General features: G+C 42.6%; 1 protein-coding gene across 18 annotated transcripts in view; it reads right to left on the bottom strand.

Moving 5' to 3' along the window:
• plekha5 (pleckstrin homology domain containing, family A member 5) overlaps positions 1–21,234 on the bottom strand; it is a 243,235-nt gene that overhangs the window by 44,057 nt on the left and 177,944 nt on the right. For 12 of the 18 annotated variants that reach the window (XR_013548799.1, XM_078419947.1, XM_078419949.1 and 9 more), the window contains 2 exons: positions 6,383–6,851; positions 5,219–5,301 (listed from right to left, as the gene is read on the bottom strand). Coding sequence is in view for 17 of the 18 variants with exons in the window: in XM_078419947.1 (XP_078276073.1) it covers positions 5,219–5,301; positions 6,383–6,851 (552 nt within the window). In the remaining variant the exon portion in view is untranslated. Of the gene's footprint in view, positions 1–5,217; positions 5,302–6,382; positions 6,852–21,234 lie in introns of all 18 variants that reach the window. The other 6 variants (XM_078419948.1, XM_078419955.1, XM_078419958.1 and 3 more) reach the window with 1 other exon arrangement.

The raw sequence follows: 21,234 nt of genomic DNA, 5'->3' as shown, positions 1-21,234 counted from the left end.
GCCTGCAAGCTGTTACAAAGATGAAGGAGACCATCACCCTCAACGCCAGCACAGAGCAGAAGATGCAGCATGAAATGGACTGCTTCTCACAGGCCCGTGACAACTTTGGTCTCTCTATTAGCACCAAAAAGTCTGAAGTTATGTACCAGCCCACGCCTGGAAAGCCCTACCAGGAACCACACATCACGGTGAAGGGGCAGAATCTACAGGCAGTCGACAGCTTTACCTATCTGGGTAGTACACTCTCGCGAGTGGTGAACATTGACGCTGAGGTCAACAACAGGATTGCCAAGGCCAGCGCTGCCTTTGGGCGACTCCGTGGGAATGTTTGGGAGAGGAGAGGACTCAGCCTTACCACCAAGCTGAAGGTCTACCGTGCAGTGGTACTCGCCACTCTTCTCTATGCCAGTGAGACCTGGACTGTCTACAGCAGACATGCCAAACAGCTCAACCACTTTCACTTGAGCTGCCTACGCAGACTCCTTCACATCAGGTGGCAGTACAAAGTTCCCGACACAGAGGTCTTGGAACGGGCCGGAATTCCCAGCATCCACACCCTCCTACGGAAAGCCCAAGCCAGATGGGCAGGCCATGTCGTCAGAATGCCCGAGAGTCGACTGCCAAAACAGCTTCTGTATGGAGAACTGTGTCAGGGCAAGCGTTCAGTAGGAGGACAGAAGAAGTGGTTTAAGGACTGCCTCAAAGTGTCCCTCAAAGACTTGGGCATCAACCTCAGCACTTGGGAGTCTCTTGCTCTGGACTGTCCAACCTGGCGTAGCAAGCTCACCACAGGAGCCCGTGCAGCAGAGAACAGACACACTGCAGAGGCCCAGAGGAAACGCACCGCGCGCAAGGCCCGGGCTACCTCCACTTCCACTGCAGCAGCCATCCACTTGTGTCCTACGTGTGGGCGTGCCTTCCGGGCCCGGATTGGCCTCACCAGTCACTTCCGGACCCACAGTCACCAATCCTCCAACTGAAAGTGAAGTCATGGTCATCTTCGAACCCGAAGGACGAACAACAACATAATGCTCCAAGTGAGGCCTAACCAATGATTACTAAAGTTGTCCGTTATAATATTGTAAGCACACACATGGAACTGCAGATGCTGTAAAGTTGAGTAAAACACAAAGTACCTGAGGAAATCAGCTGTTCAGGCAGCATCTGCGTATGGAGAGGTAATGTTTCGGGTCCGAAGACAGGAATCTGACCTGAAACATAGCCTGTCCATTCCCACCACAGATGCTGCCTGTCCCGCTGAGTTCCTCCAGTATTTTGTGCATTGCTATTATTCTATGCCCTGGCTTATGAAATCAAACATTCCATATGTCTTCTTCACCACTTATCTACCTGTGCTGCCACTTTCAAGGATCTAGCGACTTGTACTCTTTCTTACCTCACTGAAACATGCAAAATGTGTAGACCGCTTTACGGGATAGATATGGGGAGGACATTTTCCCTACGAGGTGTCTTAAACCAGGGTTACAGACACAAAATATGGGAAAGACCATTTTGGATGAACATTAGGAGAAATGTCTTTGTTCAGAAGGCAAAATCTCCACCCAAGGATAGCTGGAAGGACTCAGTGACTGATTGCATTCCAGAGATCAATGGATTTCTAGAAACTGAAAGAATCAGTGGATATGAGGATAGTACACAAAAGTGGTGTTGAGGTTAAAGATCAGCGAGGATCTTGCTGAATGGTGCAGCAGACTCAATGGGATGAACAGACTTAACTGACTCATCTGCTCCTAGTTTTTATGTTCTTAGTTCTCGATAGCCAGCTTCCAAGTAAGGGAAATAATGGAATTATGTGGAAGAGCTCAACTTCATCCTTCATTTTAAATTAAAGACTGATGTTCTCTGCGCCCAATTATAAATTTATAATCAAGTTTCCCTCAATAGAAACAACCTGACAATAAACCTTAGGTTATGTATTTTGGAGCATTTGTTAGAAGATTCCAATGGGACTTAAAGAAAATGAAGTATTTTGAAGTGTTGTTCCTTTTATCTACACTGCTGTCCCACAAAACAACACTGATCATTCATTAGTGAGATTAGGTTCAGGTTCAGGAACTTGATAAGATAGACTAAAATCTCCTTTGCCTTCAAATACTGTGAAGGGAATTTTATTTTTAACTCGTGACTTTCTGATTTAGGTTTAGGCTTAGAATTGTCAAGTGTACAATGAGGTACAGTGAAAAGTTTGGTTTTGCATTCTATCCAAACAAATCACATAACACAATACATGAACATAATCAAGCCCAATTCCAGTACAATAGGTAGAGCGAAGAGAAAGATACAGAAAAGAGATTTAAAGGAGCAGGGCAGCTGTTTGGGATCACAGTGATCCTCCTCTGGGATCAGCTAGCAAAGAGTCACCACTCGTTGAAAGCCTAATGGTGGGTTAACAAATCATCTAATTTTCGATTTCCATTGCAGAATTTTATATGATCGGAACTCAGACCTATAATTTAGCTTCCAATGTCGGAAGACTAATATTGTAGCCTCAACAATTTCTTGTCTACTATCAGCAGGAAATGATCCAAGCCAGGAAATTGGTCACACTGGGAATGGTTTGCCAAATAACCATCCTTCCTTCTTTCCCTGAAGTGCCCTTCCAAATGTTGGCCACAATAAAAAATATATATTTTTCCAGTAAAACTCTGCCAAGACAAATCGATCTTAATAGCTCATAAAGTGAATTTTTAACTGCAGTTTTTTTTTCTGGAAGTAAGACATGCCAGGAACAAGCTTTAAAAAGAAAAATGGCACAAGGCACTTCTGCAATATTTCCAGCCCTTTACTTTAACATCGATAAATATAAATCTCCATTAAATCTCTGGCTCCCTGCCAGAGCCTCGTTCTTTTAGGATTGAAATTCTTCCAGTGAGCATTTATAAGTTATGGTTTGTGGCAGGTGTAAAACTAATTGCATCAAATTTTGAGGGAAAAAAGCAGGTCGTATCTCAGTGATTTTATGAAGTAAGTTTTCCCATTAGAGTTCCAAGCAGCAAGCAGTTATTCATCTTCGATCCAACACGACAGCAGGGAATAATTACACACAACATACTTCATATAGATTATGTTAGACTCCACTTTCAACACTATTGAGATTAGCCAAACTGGCACAAAATCCAGCGCATCCTGACTCAAACTGGGTTGTCTCATAATGTATGCCACTTAATAACCATGAAATATTAAAGAGACATTTCCATCATCTGATGAAAACAAAATATCAAAACATGGTTTTAACTCCCACTCATAGCATCTAACTTGATTTTGTGCATGGTAGGATAGCTGCATGAACAAAGGGCTCGTCAAACTAAAGCATTATCAAAATATTCATGAAATTTGCAAGTATTAAAATAATTTTCAAACGGCATGATTTCCATTTTGCACTTAAACAAACAAAATGGATGGGTGTCTTTTCACAGAAGCCTTCAATGATAAAATAAGCGGAGTCTCCTTCAAACAGCAAACATGTAGCTGGCATTCATCATTTTGAAACATCAGGAATACAGCTGGGAATGATTACTTTGATGCCCATACATACTGCGCACTCACTGCAGTCACTGGACTACTTGTCTCTGGAAGAGCAATTTTCTTTTGCTGTGAAATATTTTAAGGCTTGCATGCTACATTCAGACTAGATGCATATTGTTGGTTAAATTATTTCAATGAATATATCAACTTTGCTAAATCTTAATTTCAAGTTGTTCTTGAATCATTTTGGCCGACTCCGAGTGAATTTCCCAGTCGCCATCTGTCTGAGGAACGTGGCTTTAGGAATATACTGATCTGTCGGAACACCTCTTTGCTGTGCAGTTGTGTAAGAATACGTGCAGATTATGGACAATGGCATTTCTCAGCTGACTGCAGTTCTGCTGCACTGTAGCATGACTTGCACCCACTGAAATTCTTTCATAACAACAAATGATAATTTCCTCCAGATATTAGAATACCTATTCTAATCTATTTATTAGAATGGATATTTCGATCTAAATGCACTTACGTAATCTACATTCACTTAGATAATTCACAAATTATCCAGGTGAATGTACATGATATTCACTTTGATAATTTTACCAAAAAAAAATGAATCTAGGATCAGTGTGGCATTTGAAATTGAAAAATTTCTATCCAACAAGGTGTTGGCATTTAATCAAGTATCAATATAACGTACTGATCTGTTTTGGCTAGGAAGCTAAATGAGCAAGTGCAATGATGTGCACTAAAACCAAAGGTGCAAACCTTTTCCTCACCACAATATATCCAGTTAGTATATTGTGATAAAGCAATTTCCTTTTCTTAAAAATAGTTATCTTATTGACACGGAACATTTTGCGTTGAATAGAAGATAGAGGCCTTGTATAATGTGTAAAGGATCCTTGATTGAATTGTTGCCATGGTAGACACATGAAAATGCTACTGACGCATTGTATTTTACACATAGATAAGTGAAAGCAAACAAAGAAACCTATAACTTATTCAAGTACTGTTTAGTTGGTGGATGTCATCGGACCCTGGAGATGAAATGACAACCTTTTGGCTTTTGTGATATACATCGTTATCTCAATATAGCGAAAGTTAGGCCAAGTGTACTTGGGAGTGGTGATTAGAATAACTAGAGACCATGATTTATTCACAAAATGCTGGAGACCATGAAGCTAGTGTGATTTAATTGCCAAATAATGTCACAGGAGAAAAAAGAAACAGTCTTCAGTTTGAAGATAAAATAATTATATTAATTTAAATGAATAAATTGGCAGATGATTACAAATTACAAGGCATTACATTTGCCTTGCTAAGCAGCTGAAACAGATTCTCTCACCACAATTGAAAATTTTGTGGAGCAATGTACGAAGTAGAGAAGATAAAAACTTCAGGCAAACTTCAGATTAATATAGTCCAATTATTAACAATCGCTTAGTTAAAAGGCAGGAAGAATGCCATTGACGGACTAACCTTAAAATATCAATTCATGAAAAATGTCGCACTTAGTCACAACCCATTTTGTGCCTTGACACAAGCAAAGCACTTTCTTGAAATTTGCTTATTAACAATCTTTCAATATTTACGTGGTGGCAATTCAACTGACAATCAAAAATGCTAAAACAAACCAAAGACGGAGGAAAGAGTTATCTAAGTGGCACACCGTGCAAAGACTGTGCCTCAAGTCAACAAATTTAGGGAAGATTCATCGGCACAACTCACCGTTTTTCCCTGCAGGTTATCCGTTGTGAAGGTCTGCACAGGTAAACCCGCCGGCAATGACATTCGTTCAGGTGGACATACAATCTGAGAAATGTGGAAAAGAGGCAGAAATTTATTTCAGTTATTATGTTACTGCCTTTGCCGTCTTTATGTGTTAAATCTATTGAAAATTCACTATCTACAACCTGAGTGGATGAGCACTGAACCACCACTTAATTCCTCACCAAAGCTTGATAGTTAATTTGCACGCAGAATAGGTTACAGAATCCTGTCTTTTAGTTTAGTTATACCACGCTGAAACAGTCCCTTCGGCCCACACCTCTCATATCAACACCATCCTACACACACTAGAGGCGATTTACATTTATACCAAGACAATTAACCTACAAATCTGTACGTTTTTGGAGTGTGGGTGGAAACCAAAGATCTCGAAGAAAACCCACGCGGTCACGGGGAGAACGTACAAATTCCATACAGACAGCACCCGTGGTCGGGATTGAACCCGGGTCTTCGGCGCTGCAAGCGCTGTAAGGCAGCAATGCTACCGCTGTGCCACCGTGCCGCCCAACACTTTAACACTTTGTTTAAATGTTGCCCATATGTTACACTTTCCAATATTCCTTGTCGTATTGTTTTTATCAAAATAAGCACATGTCCAGTGCTTTATTAAGGTAAAATATAATTGAAATTATTCCCGACTTGCAAACAAGTAACATTTCCACCATCCCAGAAAGAAATATCAGCAAGCACATTAGGTTTAATTTTCACCAACATGATTTTTACTGATTGAAAACCAAATTGTGCCACCATGTTTTCCTGGAAAAAAGGATTATTGCTTACAGTTCAATGTAGTAAAATAAAGCTAAGCTAATTAGTATAGGAAGGAACAGCTGATGCTAGTTTAAACTGAAGATAGACACAAAAAGCTGGAGTAACTCAGCGGGACAGGCAGCATCTCCGGAGAGAAGGAATTGGTGACGTTACGGGTGGAGACCCTTCGGGTCTGAAGAAGGGTCTTGACCAGAAACGTTACCCATTCCTTCTCTCCAGAGATGCTGCCTGTCCCGCTGAGTTCCTCCAGCTTTTTGTGTCTATCTAAGCTAATTGGTAGTGCTAAATCTAGATTTCAAGAATGCCGTTTCAGAATAAATGGTGAAAAGTTTACCCTGTTAACAGGTGTCCTGTGACGCCGAGACTTAATGGAATCAATTGTCATGTCCCCTCTTAAAATAGGTGGCGATAGTTCCAATCTTGAATCCATGTTGTAGGATCTCAGGGGCGAGTATACTTGAAAGGGAGCCAGTGAACCGTGGGAAGGCGATTGAGGAATGGAGCGAGATTGTTCAACTAGATTCACCACGGTGAGAGGAGTACTATGCCTGGTTAGTGTTCCGTGCTTCTGATAAACCTGACGCTGTTGCCACTCGTAGAGTTGCCACATGGTATCATCCCGCATCGACTTCCGTTTCTCCTGTGATGACGGCGGCCGGATTACTCTGTCGTACGCGGAAGGCATCACCGTGCAGACGCTGTCAGTTCTGGTGGTGCTATGGCGGGGCAATGTTCTATAGCATGGCATAGCCTGAGACCGATAACTTGGCAAGTTTCTTGGAAGCGTTTGATAACAGGTGATGCTATTAAAGAAAAGGAAAATAATTTAATCAAGTGTAAACAGTTCCATTGATATCACTAAAGTCAAAAAACTCTTCAACTCAATAAATTTGAACAGTTGCCACTGAATTATTTTCTCTGATGGACTAGGCACAAGAGGCTTTGGAACTCTCTTCCTTAGAAGTAGATGTATACTTGGTCAGCAAGGGGCGAGAGAATACTGTGGGCAGATGGGAATGCAGAGTTGAGATTACAATCAGATCACCCATGATCTTAGAAAATGGAAGAACAGGCTGGAAGCCAACCTCTGCTCCCATATTGGTATTTCCTGAATCTAACAGCTTTCATTCCAAGCATTCAGGAGTCAAGAGTGTTTGATTGTCATACAGAATAACAAATTTCTAAATTTTCGAGTTTCTAAAGCAGTCCAAGCAGAGTTTTAAGCATTACATTGCCATTCACTGAAATGAAAGAAGAAAGGGAAAACTAGAGACTGATTAACCTGACAGCAAATGCCTGCAGAATACCACAAAAAATATTATGGAGATGGTAAACGATGTCCAGACTCAAGAAATCTAAAGAAGGGTCCTAATCTTGGAAACTTATAGCATAATTGGATAGTATCAATAGGATTTTACAAATGGAAAATCGTGATTGCAAAACTTATTTTCCAAGGGAAAAAAAACACACAAAGTGCTGGAGTAACTCAGTGGGTCAGGCAACATCTCTGGAGGATATGGATAAGTGACTTTTCAGATTAGGACCCTTCTTTAGATTTCTTGAGTCTGGACATCGCCCAGTAACATCACACATCCATGTCCTTCGAAAATGCTGCCTGACGGATAGTTACTTTGTGTTTTTTTTGTAAACCAGCATCTGCAGTTCCTTGTGTCTTTATTTTCCAAGGATGCTGATGGTAACATGATAATTAGAACAAGTGGTTCCAATGCATTGGGATTATCAAGGACCACGCGGTAAGGTGCTACACAAAAGCTTATTGTAAAAAATAACGACACAGAGCATTAAAGGGAATGCATTGGAAGATTGGTTAAAGGACAGATTCAGAGGGCTGGAATAAACAGATCAGACTTAGAATACAAGATCAACCACTCGGGACTAAGATTTTTTGTTTTTGCTCTTAGGGGGTGATGAGTATTTGGAACTCTGTAGCACAGGAGGAGATGAATGGTCAATGAGTGCTTGTGCCCACAGCTGACATTGACAGAATCAAAGGATGTGGTGATCAGAAAATGGATGCCAAATGGTAGAGCTGTCTCAGGGGGTCATTAAGACTCCTCCTGCTTCCATTCCTCAGGACAACTGCTTTTCCTGACTTTTTTGGCAGCTTGTTTTTAAGCAAAGTCACTTATGATACATCAAGGAATTGAACTGAAGTAGCAAGTTTGGGTCAGCAGAATGGAAGAGGAAACAACATACTCCAGAAAAATAAAAACAATTCTGTTGAAAAGTTATCATATTGAAATATTTATTTCCTTCCCAGTGAATGTTTTCATGGCACCCAGATTTTATTCAAACATCAGTTGGCATCGTACTTCAGGAGTTAGGGTTTCTGCCACACTATTCTGATAACTCAGGTTAAATTCTAACCTTGAGTGCTATTGGTGTGGGTTTCCACCAGACGCTCTGGATTCCTCCCACATCCAGAGGAGATTACCAGGAGATTAAAGGGCATGTCCCACTTAGGCGATTTTAAGGCGACTGCCGGCGACTAGGCTGTCGCCGAACGTTCGCCGGGGTGTCGCGGGCATGATCGTGAGGAGTCTTCCAAAGATCGTAGTGGATCATAGTGGATCTCGGCGCGTCGCCGAGAAATCAAACAGTTTGAAATCACTCGGCGACAGCTGGCTTGTCGCCAGGTATCGTTGCTTATTGCGGTCGCTGTCGAATGCTGTCCCCAGGTTTGCTAGGTTCTCTTAAGATGCATTTAGAAACACATAATATTAAAATAAGTAGTCATTTCAAAATACCATAAAATGCTTGTGTTTAACCAATTTATTTATCGTCAGGACATTTGACAGGTAGATTGGAGGCGACAGCTTGATGGTCAGGTAAGCGCGGGAATTTTCGCGATGTTTTTGGCCTCAGCCATTACATTTAAAGTGGGCTCCAAACCCAGATATTCAACCCAGAAACCAGATATGCATCTCCCTTACATTTTCAAAGAATGCCCATTTATTCCTTGATAGAAATCCGATTTATTCCTTGTTACAGTGAAGCTTGGTTTTTAAGTAACCCATACAAGGTGTTATAGTTCAAAACTCTCAAGTACTTACCGACTTGTCAGTGATTTCAGCGAAAACCAGGACGCCGGAGAAGCATTGACAGCGTGGGAATTTTCACGATGTTTCAGAAGACGCTGTAATCTCGACCTGACTCGGCATTACCGTGGTCATTGCCGTCGGGTAAAAGAAAAGTTCGGCGATCTGCCACGACTTTGACAGTCGCCGGCAGTCGCCAAAAAGATCGCCTAAGTGGGACAGGCCCTTAAGTTGTCATTGGAAATTATTCAGTTTAATTGGGTAACAAAGGGATTGTGAGGGTTGGGGTGAGGTGCGGGGGGAAAGCCAATGGTCACGTGAGAATTGATTAAAGGGAAATATGTGAAGAAATGGGATAGACAGGAATGGTCTGAGATTCTGCACTATCATCAATGGCAAAGAGGTTTCCATTTGTGCCGTAGAAAATAAGAGAAACATGACATGAGCGAGATGAATGGACAAATGGAACAAACTTACATCACATTTTGACCCAGCACAGATCAGTTCTGATATTAATTTAATTAATTAAAATCGTTGAAAACATAAGCAACACAGTGGTGCTGGTTTGCGACGGGCACGGTGACGGACCACCACACATCTCTGTCCTCCATACAGCTGGCAAGCTCCTCTTTTGTCTCTACATCTGCGTCTTCCATCAACGTCTTCAGCATCGTCTTGTTTGGTGGTCCCGGGTTCCGTCTTCCATGGGTAGGTTCCCACAGCACAACCTTGTTTGCTGGTGTTTCTGGATGGCGGTGGCAATGACCAGCGAGCCTCATTCTTTCTCCACCTGATCTTCTCGGTCAGAGGTGGAATCTCCCCGTAGAGCTGGGCGTTGGTGGTGTGGTCCCACCAACTGACATTTTGAACTTTTCTGAGCATTCGGGTGTAAATACCATCGAGATACTTGGACAGTGCTCGAGTGCGAGTCCATGCCTCACACCTGTACAATGATATTGTCTCTCCAGTTGCATGGAAGAATCTCAGTTTGAGACCCTTAGTCATCCGAGACGTCCAGATTTTTCCCATGTTATTGAGGGCTTTCCATGCGAGGGCTTTCCGACCTTGGTGTAATTCTCTGAGCTCTGCATCCTCGCTCCCAGGTACTTGAAGTCCTCCACTTTCTTGAGAGATGCACCGCCACTCGTCTTAAGAAGTTCATGGTCACCACCGTTGAACGCCATGTACTCCGTCTTCTTGGCATTGAGGAGGAGGCCCACTTTCTCGCACTCTGTCTCAACCCTGCCGAGCAGCCCTTGTTCCTCCCAAGTTTGGTCTGATAGCAGGACGATGTCATCAGCGAAGTCGAGATCTGACAAGTTGACTGACCCGATTCTTCTCGAACGCTTTGGGATAATTGTGAAGCCGAGGTCCTCGTGTTCCTTGAGCTCCTGCCTCATTGCATAATCAAGGACAATGTCAAAGAGAAAGGGTGCCAGCGTGTCTCCCTGTAAGACCCCCGCGAGGATTTTGAACACTTTGCTCTTGCCATCCAGGGTGACAACCTTGGCCTTGGTGCCCAAGTGCATATCCTCAATGGCACTCAGGAGACGAGGAGGGATACCATAAGCCTTCAAAATCCTCATCATTTTACATCGATGAATCGAGTCAAACGCCTTCTTGAAATCAATGAAGATTAGGACAGCCGGCAGCTTGTTATTTTTTCACTGCCTCAATGATTCTTCGGAGGGCAAGAATCTGTTTGACCGTGTTCCAGGGTCGTGAACGAGATCAGTAGCAGGAGGAAGGCCAAGTCAGGTCAAGTCAACGGGAACTCTCCAGAGGACTGAATCAACACGTGGTTCACCCACTTCAAGAACCTACTTGGATCACCTCCAACTGTCACTGAGGAAGATGAGGAGGTTGAGACTGTCCTCATGGATGTACAGATTCACGACGGCCCCTTTACCTTGGAGGAGCTGCGGAAAGTGAAGACCTTGCTGAAGCAAGGGAGGAGTCCAGGCCCTGATTACACCCCCCAGGGGGGGTTGAAAAACTGTGAGCTCGACGACATCGTGCTCGCCTTCTGCAACACAGCGCTAATGACGAATGACAAGCCAACACAATTGTCACAATCCAACATCATCCCCGTCCCCAAATCTGGGGGCCTGATCAAGACTGACAACTATCGTGGCATCAGCCTGACATGTGTCTTGGCCAAGGTCTGCAACTGCTTGATCTCAACCGGATTAGGGCTGCTATCGACCCGGCGCTACGTTACGATCAGAACGGCCTCAGAGAGAAGTTCTGATATACTCTTCAGAAAACTGGTTCCCCCAACAACAAAATAGACAGTAGGAACTACAGATGCAGGTTTACAAAAAAAACAAAAAAACTGCTGAAGTAATTCAGGGGGTCAGGCAGCATCCCATGAGAACATAGATAGGTGGCGTTTCAGGTCAGAACCCTTCTTCAGACTAATTATAATAGGGGAAGAAAGTGAACAAGAGGTGGGTACTGGACAAAGCATGGCAAGTGATAGGTGGATACAGGGTAAGTGATATAGGTGGAAGGGGACAGAAGGGGAAAGCGGGGGGGGGGGGGGAAATAGTGGGATAAATAGGTGTGCTTCAGGGTGGGGCTTGGGGAAGGGGGAGAGGTTAGGTTGTTATTCAAATGGTTCATACCGTTGGGTTGTAAGCTTTCCAAAATACATATCCATGTAACTAATTTCCAATCATTCCAATTCTTATTGAACAGCACCGAGCAATGCAACACAGACTTGCTCGAGACCTTTCAACTGGAACAGATGTTGCAGGGTATTTCTCATCTAACACAATACCAATATGCCGCAACTTATAAATAGCTGAGCATGCGACTTGCAGCATTCGGAAGCTGTAGCAAAAAAAAATGCTGATTGTGCCTCAAAGCAGCATCAATAATTCAAGTTGGAACCTGCACATCGAGCAGCTTTTTCTAGATCCATATCTATACAAAAACAGGTGTATTGAAACTGTGTTTTTCAAGTAATTCAGGCAAAGTTGCTATGAACTGGCCCCAGGCAGTCCTAGTTCTTCCCGAGCTGCTGAATCTTGCAAGTCGCAATACCGTTATTGGAGCTAAAAACAGCCTCAAACCAATCCATCATGAAGTGTGGGAGGATGCCAGTAAATAACATTTGAGGCATAATAAAATTCTATTACTGATGACAATTATCTAAAAATAATAAGATCCTACAACCTAGTAAGGTTTAATTTGGCCGTATTTATCCATTGCAGGATACTTTTATCCAGAGTTGAACAGTAAATTCAATTCGTAAGCAGAATATACAAGATGTGAAGTTCACAAGTTCACAAGCTCTCGGAGTAGAATTAGGCCATTCAGCCCATCTAATCATGGCTGATCTCCGCCTCCTAATCCCATTTTCCTGCCTTCTCCCCAAAATCCTTGACACCCGTTCTAATCAAGAATATGTCTCTCTCTGCCTTAAAAATATCCACTGAATTAGCCTCCACAGCCCTCTGTGGCAATGAGTTCCACAGATTAACTACCCTCTGACTAAAGAAGTTCCTCTTCACCTCCTTTCTCAAAGAGCGCCCTTTAATTCTGAGGTTGGTCCTTTGCTCTCCCACCAGTGGAAACATCCTTTTCACATCCACTATCTGTGCTTTTCATCATTCTGTAAGTTTCAATGAGGTCCCCCCTCAACCTTATAAACTCCAGTGAGTACAGGCCCAGTGCTGTCAAACGCTCATCATATGCTCACCCACTCATTCCAGGAATCATTCTTGTAAACCTCCTCTGGACACTCTCCAGAGCCAACACACTCATCCTCATATATGGGGCTCAAATTTGCTCACAGTACTCCAAATGTGGCCTGACCAGTGCCTTATAGAGCTTCAGCATTACATCTCTATTTTTGTATTCCAGTCCTCTTGATATGAATGCTAGCATTGAATTAGCCTTCCTTACTACCAATTTGACTTGCAAATAAACTTTTTGGGAGTCCTGCATCAGCACTCCCAAGTCCCTTTGCACCTCTGATTTCTGGATTCTCTCTCTACTTAGGAAATCATCTACGCCTTTATTCTTATTACCAAAATGCATGACTCCGCACTTTGCTGTACTGAATTTCATCTGCCACTTCTTTACCCACTCTCCTTTCCTGCAGAAGGACTTGGACCTCAACTTGCTTCCTCAACTCTGCCTGCCCCTCCACCTATCGTAGCATCATCTGCAAACATGGCCACAAAGCCTTCAATCCCCTTATCCAAATCATTAATATACAACGTGAAGAGAAGCGACCCCAGCACCACTAGTCTCTGGCAGCCATCCTGAAAAAGAGCCCTTTATTGCAACTCTTCGCCTTCTGCCATCCAGCCAACCCGCTATCCTCTCCATGCTTGACTAACCTTTTGGAATTTTTTGAGGATGTAACAAGTAGAATGGATAATGGAGAGCCAGTGGATGTGGTGTATCTAAACTTTCAAAAAGCCTTTGGCAAGGTCCCACACAAGAGATTAGTGTGCACAATTAGAGCACATGGTATTGGGGGTAGGGTATTGACATGGATAGACAACTGGTTGGCAGACAGGAAGCAAAGAGTGGGAATAAACGGGTCCTTTTCAGAATGGCATGCAGTGACAGGTGGGGTGCCGCAAGGCTCAGTGCTGGGACCCCAGTTGCTTACAATATATATTAACGATTTAGACGAGGGAATTAAATGTAATATCTCTAAGTTTGCGGATGACACAAAGCTGGGTGGCAGTGTGAGCTGCGAGGAGGATGCTATGAGGCTGCAGAGTGACATGGATAGGTTGGGTGACTGGGCAGAAGCATGGCAGATGCAGTATAATGTGGATAAATGTGAGGATATGCACTTTGGCAGCCAAAACAGGAATGCCTTTATCTGAATTGTGTCAGATCAGGAGAAGGGGAGGTGCAACGAGATCCTGGGTGTGCTTGTACATCAGTCACTGAAAGTAAGCATGCGGGTACAGCAGGCAGTGAAGAAAGCCAATTGCATGTTGGCCTTCATTGCGAGAGGATTTCAGTTTAGGAGTAGGGAGGTCCTACTGTAGTTGTACAGAGCCCTGGTGAGACTGCACCTGGAGTATTGTGTGCAATTTTGGTCTCCTAATTTGAGGAAGGACATTATTGCTATTGAGCAACATAGATTCACCAGGTTAATTCCCAGGATGGCGGGACTAATGTATGATGAAAGAATGGGTCGACTGGACTTGTATTCGTTGGAATTTAGAAGGATGAGAGGGGATCTTATAGAAACATATACAATTCTTAGAGGAATGGACAGGTTAAATGCAGGAAAAATGTTCCCGATGTTGGGGGAGTACAGAACCAGGGGTCACAGATTAAGTATAAGGGGTAGGCCATTTAGGACTGAGATGAGGAAAAACTTTTTCACCCAGAGTTTTGAATCTGTGGAATTCTCTGCCACAGAAGGCAGTGGAGGCCAATTCATTGGATGTTTTCAAGGGAGTTAGATTTTGCTCTTAGGGCTAAGGGAATCAAGGGAAAAAAGCTGGAACGGGGTACTGATTTTGGATGATCAGCCATGATCATATTGAATGGCGGTGCTTGCTCGAAGGGCCGAATGGCCTACTCCTGCACCTATTTTCTATGTTTCTATAAACTAGGATTACGGGATACGAGAAACTGCAGAGACTGCAATTTTCAGCAAAATACACTGCGCTGGAAGAACTCAGCGGGTCAAGCTAGGGTACTGCCCATTCCCTCCACAAGCGAGGGTACTGTCTGATTAGGGTTGCCAACTTCCTCACTCCTAAATATGGGAGAAGGTGATATCACCGCCCCACGCCACCTCACCCAGCCAGCGGCCACGTGCTCCCGCTCCACCAATGGCGGCCGTCCAGGCCGGGAGGCGGGTTGCTATGCAACCTCCCATAAGGCAGTGCCCGGGCCTACACTGTCCGGAGGTAAAAGTCGGAAACCTAGAGTGTCAGGACCTAAACTGTCGGGGCCTACAGTGTCAGGGCCTACAGAGTCCAGGCCTACAGAGTCCAGGCCTACATACGGGACAAGGGCGGTCCTGTATGGGACAAAAGAATTTAGCCCAAAATACGGGATGTCCCGGCCAATACGGGACAGTTGGCAACCCTCTGTCCGATTCACCTCGACCGCATTGTGTACATTGGACTTTGTCTATGGAACTGATGCACTACACTACTGAGAACTACATTCTGAGCTCTGTATCTTCCCCTTTTGTTCTGTCTATTGAACTTAAGTTTGACTTCATTGCATTTATGTATGGCGTAGCTGCTCTGTTTGGACAGCATGCAAAATAAAGCTTTTCACTGAACTTCAGAACATGTGACAATCATAAACCCAACCCCTTCTTTAGTTCTGCCCCAGAATGTCATTAACTATGATTACTAGTTAGATAAACATTAGTTTCCTGTCTTAGATAAACATTAGTTTCCTGTCTGAGAGACCATTAATGCAGCGTAACTTTGATTTAGGGTGCCTTTATCTGTCTGAAACATTTTTGATTGAAGATAACAATTCCCTCCCTGTTAATCAGTGGGACAATTAATCATGAATGATTCAAGAGCTGTTGTAATCAGCTCCTGCTGGTGGATGTCCAATGCCATGATGGGAACCCTCCCCCTCAACCTCATGTGAAATTTACCAACATTTTCTATGCTCATTGTAAAATGAACAAATGTATTTATAAAATAAATTCCAATGCTCTTTCATACTGCAACATGCTCTGATAGTTTGGACAGAACTCAAATGCCCAGTTAGCACACGAACCCCATGCAGATAACCCAGCGGTATGAATAAGCGTCTCGATCCGAAACGTCACCCATTCCTTCTCTCCAGAGATGCTGCCTGTCCCCGCTGTGTTACTCCAGCTTTTTGTGTCTATCTTCGATATGAATATTGATTTCTCTAACTTCAAGTAACCCTTGCTTTCCCTCTCGTTCGTCCCTCTCCCATCCTAGTTCTCCGACTAGTTTATTGTCCTCCTGATTGAATATTACTGATTATATGTCTCATTGTCACTTGCCCCATAGCTAATAATGTACCACTCTACATTTCCTTGATTATCGTCCCCTTTCATCTATGTTTTCACACCTTATCCTTCCATATCTCTATGTCTCCCTCTCAGTCTGAAGAAGGGTCTCAACCCGACATCACTTAGTCCTTCTCTCCAGAGATGCAGCCTGTCCCACTGAGTTACTCTAGCATTTTGTGTCCATCTTCAGAGAACATGCAATCCAGGTCTCCCTCCTCAACTTGGTTACAATTTCAAGATAAACTTTGCCCAATAATTTCATCTACTTTTGGACTGGGTGACAGGATTGGAATATAATCACCATTTCTGGCTGATAATTGTATTTTTCCTTGTGGGTCATTGTGAACATAAGACATGACTGAAGTGCATCATAGATTATTGTAATGGTAGATGACACAGATGCAATAGCCAGACGATGTTGAATCCATTGCTTAAAGATGGTTTAATCTTGGCGATGTATACATTGCTTGGACTGTGCTGGCTGCAGATGGACCAGTTACATTGCCATGCACCAATAGAAACTAAATGTGTTTTCTGTTCTACAGTGGTTTTGTTTGTTGGAAAACACGTGGAACTTGATCAGAAAGAGGCCATTATTTGCCACAATGCTGAATTAAGAAGCCCTGGGTGTAAAATCTAACAAAGGTTGACTATAGGAATTAATAATGAACAGAACAAATTTTATTCCTCCTGTGGCACAAAGCTATTTAAGTCAACAGTGTGGCAGCAGATTTGAATACTTAAGCATTCTCCTTGGTATAGATGCTGTCTTTCACAAGCACACAGCAAAGGAGCAAAATAAATTAATTATACATAGTTTGTAAATGAAATTCAACTGAGCAATGTTTAACGACAGATTAAAATGACTCTCTGATTTAAAAGTGTTGTGTTTCTATAACCTAATAAAGATCATGTGAAGCATCTATCCACATTGGTATAGAGAAATACAGTATATCCATCCTTATACGTTTTAAATGGCAACCCTTACAAAAACTATACAATCTGATTCTACATATCCCCACAAGGGGAAACACTCTCTGAGCATCCACCCTATCCTCAGCATCTTACTTGCATCATTAGGATCATTTCTCATTCTATTGAACTCCTTTTGATTATTTGCCTTACTAGCCCATGTGTTTCTCAAAAGAAATGCCTTCAAACCAGGGAATCTATGCTGCACTGACAATGCAAGTATAAATCTTTATTTTCCACTGCCCACAATATCCATAACTTATGTACAGATACAAATGATATTAAATCTCCAAATATTCTTTTTTGTACATTCATCTATATTTATAACAAGAATAGCTCAAACTGATTTGACCTACTACACTGTAATTACTAATTACATTGTTCTCCTCGTGAATACACTGCAGTGTTCCGTTTCACACAAGGATGTGCCAATTTATATGCCCAACCCATCATCCCCAGATATTGTACAGCTATTCAAACATTTTAAAGTGTTATTATTTACATTGTACGGTTTACAAATACAGTTTCCTTACCAACAGGAAGTCACACTATCGCAACGTTAAAGAAACATTTAGGCAGGTACATGGATAGGATGGGTTTAGAGGGACATGGGCCAAACGCAGGCATGTGGGACTAGGAACATGTTGGACGGTGTGGGCAAGTTGGGCCGATCGGCCTGTTTCCACATTGTCGCTCTTCCAGTTTTTAATTCAAAAAAGTTCACATATTGGACATAGACACAAAATGCTGGAGTAACTCAGCTGGTCGGGCAGCATCTCGGGAGAGAAGGAATGGGTGACATTTCGGGTCGAGGCCCTTCTTCAGGCATATTGGACATTTTGACTGAAAGCATATTTTACCCTTAGTGGAAAGTTTGAATAATTTCAAAAATAATTTAGCGAACACTGGGTAAATACAAAAGCTTAGATTCACTGGAGTCTTTACAGTTTGGTAATGCGTCGGTTACGTGCTAATTCAGCAATGTCTATTGTGAGCATTGTTGAACTCACCTTATTAATGGGAAAATCTGCCCTTTGTGCACTGTGCCCATGCAGAGTATATAAAGGAAGGCAGGTACGTCCAGAGCCATCTTGCGGTCTTGGAGGATTTGAGGGACGACGATTTGGGGTGGGAGGAGACACAAGGATTGATACTGGGTCAGGGCAAGATAGTGGTGAAGAGTGAGCAAGAGTTCTGTGCGAATCAGTAGGGTTAGGGTGTAGGAAGGGACTGCAGATACCAGTTTATACGGAAGATAGACACAAAATGCTGGAGTAACTCAGCAGGTCAGGCAGCATCTCTGGAACAAAGGATAAGTGATGTTTCGGGTCGAGACCCTTGCAGGTAAGAAGGGTTCTAACCCAAAATGTCACCTAATCGTTTTCTCCAGCGATACTGTCTGGATACTCCAGCAATTTGTGTCTCTCTAGTGGGGTTAGGGTGATTGAGATATGGAATGGAAAGGTGCCTGGTGCAGCAAGGTGAGAGATCGGTGCGTGCGAGGTTTCTGATGTTGGAGGGTTGGATGGAGATGGCCGAAGAAGAGCTTGGACATACTTAAAGGAGACGGATGCGAGCAGGATTCTCAACAGACCTGCTAAGGAAGGTGCACTCTAGATTACATGGTCACAGAGCAAATGATATAACCAAAAAATGTTTCGTCTGACAGCAGCCAGCAAAAGAAGTGCTTTGGACCAAAAGTGAATAAAGTCATTATTTTCAAAGACATTGTCTTACGTGATTGTCCATATTTATATTTTGCGATATTTCCCCTCAAAGTTGCTTGAAAAACAACTGCCTTTAACCTTGAGGCGCATTAATGTTAAACTTCTCTGATCTGCTTCAGTGCAGAATGCAACGGATTAAGTGGACCGAAAAAAGATGGAAGAAGTGTTAAAATATTTTTCTCAGTGGGAAATATCCAATGGATTTGCAATCTGTACATATTACAACAGATCTTCAGGATAAAGGCAGTCCACTGGTTACATAAGGATCCTGATCCTCAGAACTGTCTGTAAACAGATTTCTCCGCAAGTCACAGTAATCGTATCATATACTTGACAATATACCGTATCCAGTCATTAATCAATACCATAAAACATTTCTAGCTTCTAACCTTGCTAGCTTGAAAAATATATGGCAGAATTTGCATACAGCCAGATTTCTGCAGGTCAGATCATTTCTAACCCAGGCAGTCTGTGTACTTGTATGATAAATGATGACTCCTCAGCGAAGTGTTTTAATTAATGTTATGCTGAGAATGCTGCATGGCACTTCATTCCCAATGGAGATTAGAGTTAAATGATTAGCCAACACCTCAAATGTTACAGTACATTACCACATTACAATATTTAATTCCCAATCAAAAAGTATGAAACAAATGAAGACACAAGAAACTGCAGATGCTGGAATCTTGAACAGTGTTGGAGGAACTCAGCAGGTTAGCCAGCACCAGTCTGAACAATGGTCCCATCACAAAGCGTCGCCTGTCCATTCCCTCTACAGATAGAATCTACCAACACTTTGCGCTTCTGTATGAAGGTCAACATGGTCCAGAATACAGTTAGCTGATGGCCTTCATCAGTCAGATTATTGAGTATAGAAGTTGGGAGGTCATGTTATAGTTGTATAAGACATTTGTGAGGCCGCATTTGGAGTATTGTGATCTGTTTTGGTCACCCTGCTAGGGGAAAAAATGTTGCTATGCTGGAAGGGGTGCAGAAAAGATTTGCGAGGATGTAGCCAGGGAGAAGTTGACCGAGCTAGGACTTAAGCGCAAGAGGATGAGTGGTGATCTTATAGAGGTGTACAAGATCAGGAGAAGAATGGATAGGGAAATACACAGTTTTTCACCCAGAGTAGGGGAATCGAGAACCAGAGGACAAAGGTTGACGGTGAAGAGGAAAGATTTAATAGGAACCTCTGGGGCAATTATTTTTTACACAAAGAGTGGTAGGTGCATGGAACAAGCTGCTGGAGGAGGTAGTTGAGCCAGGTATTATTACAACGTTTAAGAAACATTTAGACTTGTATGGATGAATATTTTATTGTCACACGTGACAAATCACAGTGAAATTCTTTGCTTGCATATCCAAGGTATGTAAATACTCGCTACATAAGGGTGCTGACAAATTTACAAAGCTAGGATAGGTTAGAGGGGTATGGGGCAAACGCAGAGGTGGGACTAGTGTAGGCATGTAGTACTAGACTAGGAATGAGGCACGTTGGGCGGCATGGGCAGGTTGGGCCAAAGGGCCTGTTTCATGCTGTTTGACTCTATGACTCTCTCTGAGGATATGATTAATTATTTAAAAGAAAACTCTGGTGCATGAAATTGAAAAAAAAATGCTCTCTACGTTTACTCCTGAACACAGCAGATAAAATGAGCAAAAATACCCTTCAGAAAAAATTTGAATGTTTAAGGGTTGCTTCCCAAAGTTAAAAGTAGCAAGTCAAATCCATTAGAATCGCCACAAAAAGCTGGAGTAACTCAGCGGGACAGGCAGCATCTCTTGAGAGAAGGAATGGGCACACATTTCGTTTGAACCCATCGTTTGAATGTCATCTTTCCACTCGATCCACAGATTAGTTCCTCTAGCACTTTGTCCGCTCCATTAGGATGACCATGATTTCAGCAGCTGTTAAAAAATTATGCACCAAGAATCTCCTATCTTTTTCCACTTGGTGGAAAGTAAAGCACCTGCTGTAAATTGGCATAACGTAAGTAAAATCCAGGGGATCAGCTCAGAACATCGTACTGCATTGCAGCACCAAGTGCAGGAGGAACTCAGGCAGCATCAGTGGATGGAGTGGAAAGATGCCATTTTGGGTTCAGACTGCTTCAGACAGATTTGAAATTATAGAGACAAGGAACTGCAGATGCTGGTTAACAAAAAAGCTATGAATTGAAATTATCACATTCTGCTCCCTGCTTAATTAAGAATTAGAAATAAGCATGGTGAATAATAGATGATTACATGATGAAATTAGAACAATTCCAGTCTTCATTAATGCAAATAAATTTACAAAAACACTTTTCATTCTGCTGTTATGGAAGGAAAAAAGTTGTAGCACATCCCTTCTGACTGCTGGGTTTCTGGAAGTCTGTCAGGGTGCAGAGGTTATAATTCTTTTACCAAAGATACTTCAAACAAA

Source organism: Rhinoraja longicauda, chromosome 23 (genome assembly GCF_053455715.1).
Source record: "Rhinoraja longicauda isolate Sanriku21f chromosome 23, sRhiLon1.1, whole genome shotgun sequence".
Lineage (NCBI taxonomy): Eukaryota > Metazoa > Chordata > Chondrichthyes > Rajiformes > Arhynchobatidae > Rhinoraja > Rhinoraja longicauda.
Note: the sequence above shows the minus strand (reverse complement) of the source record. Positions and strands in the feature narration are given on the sequence as shown.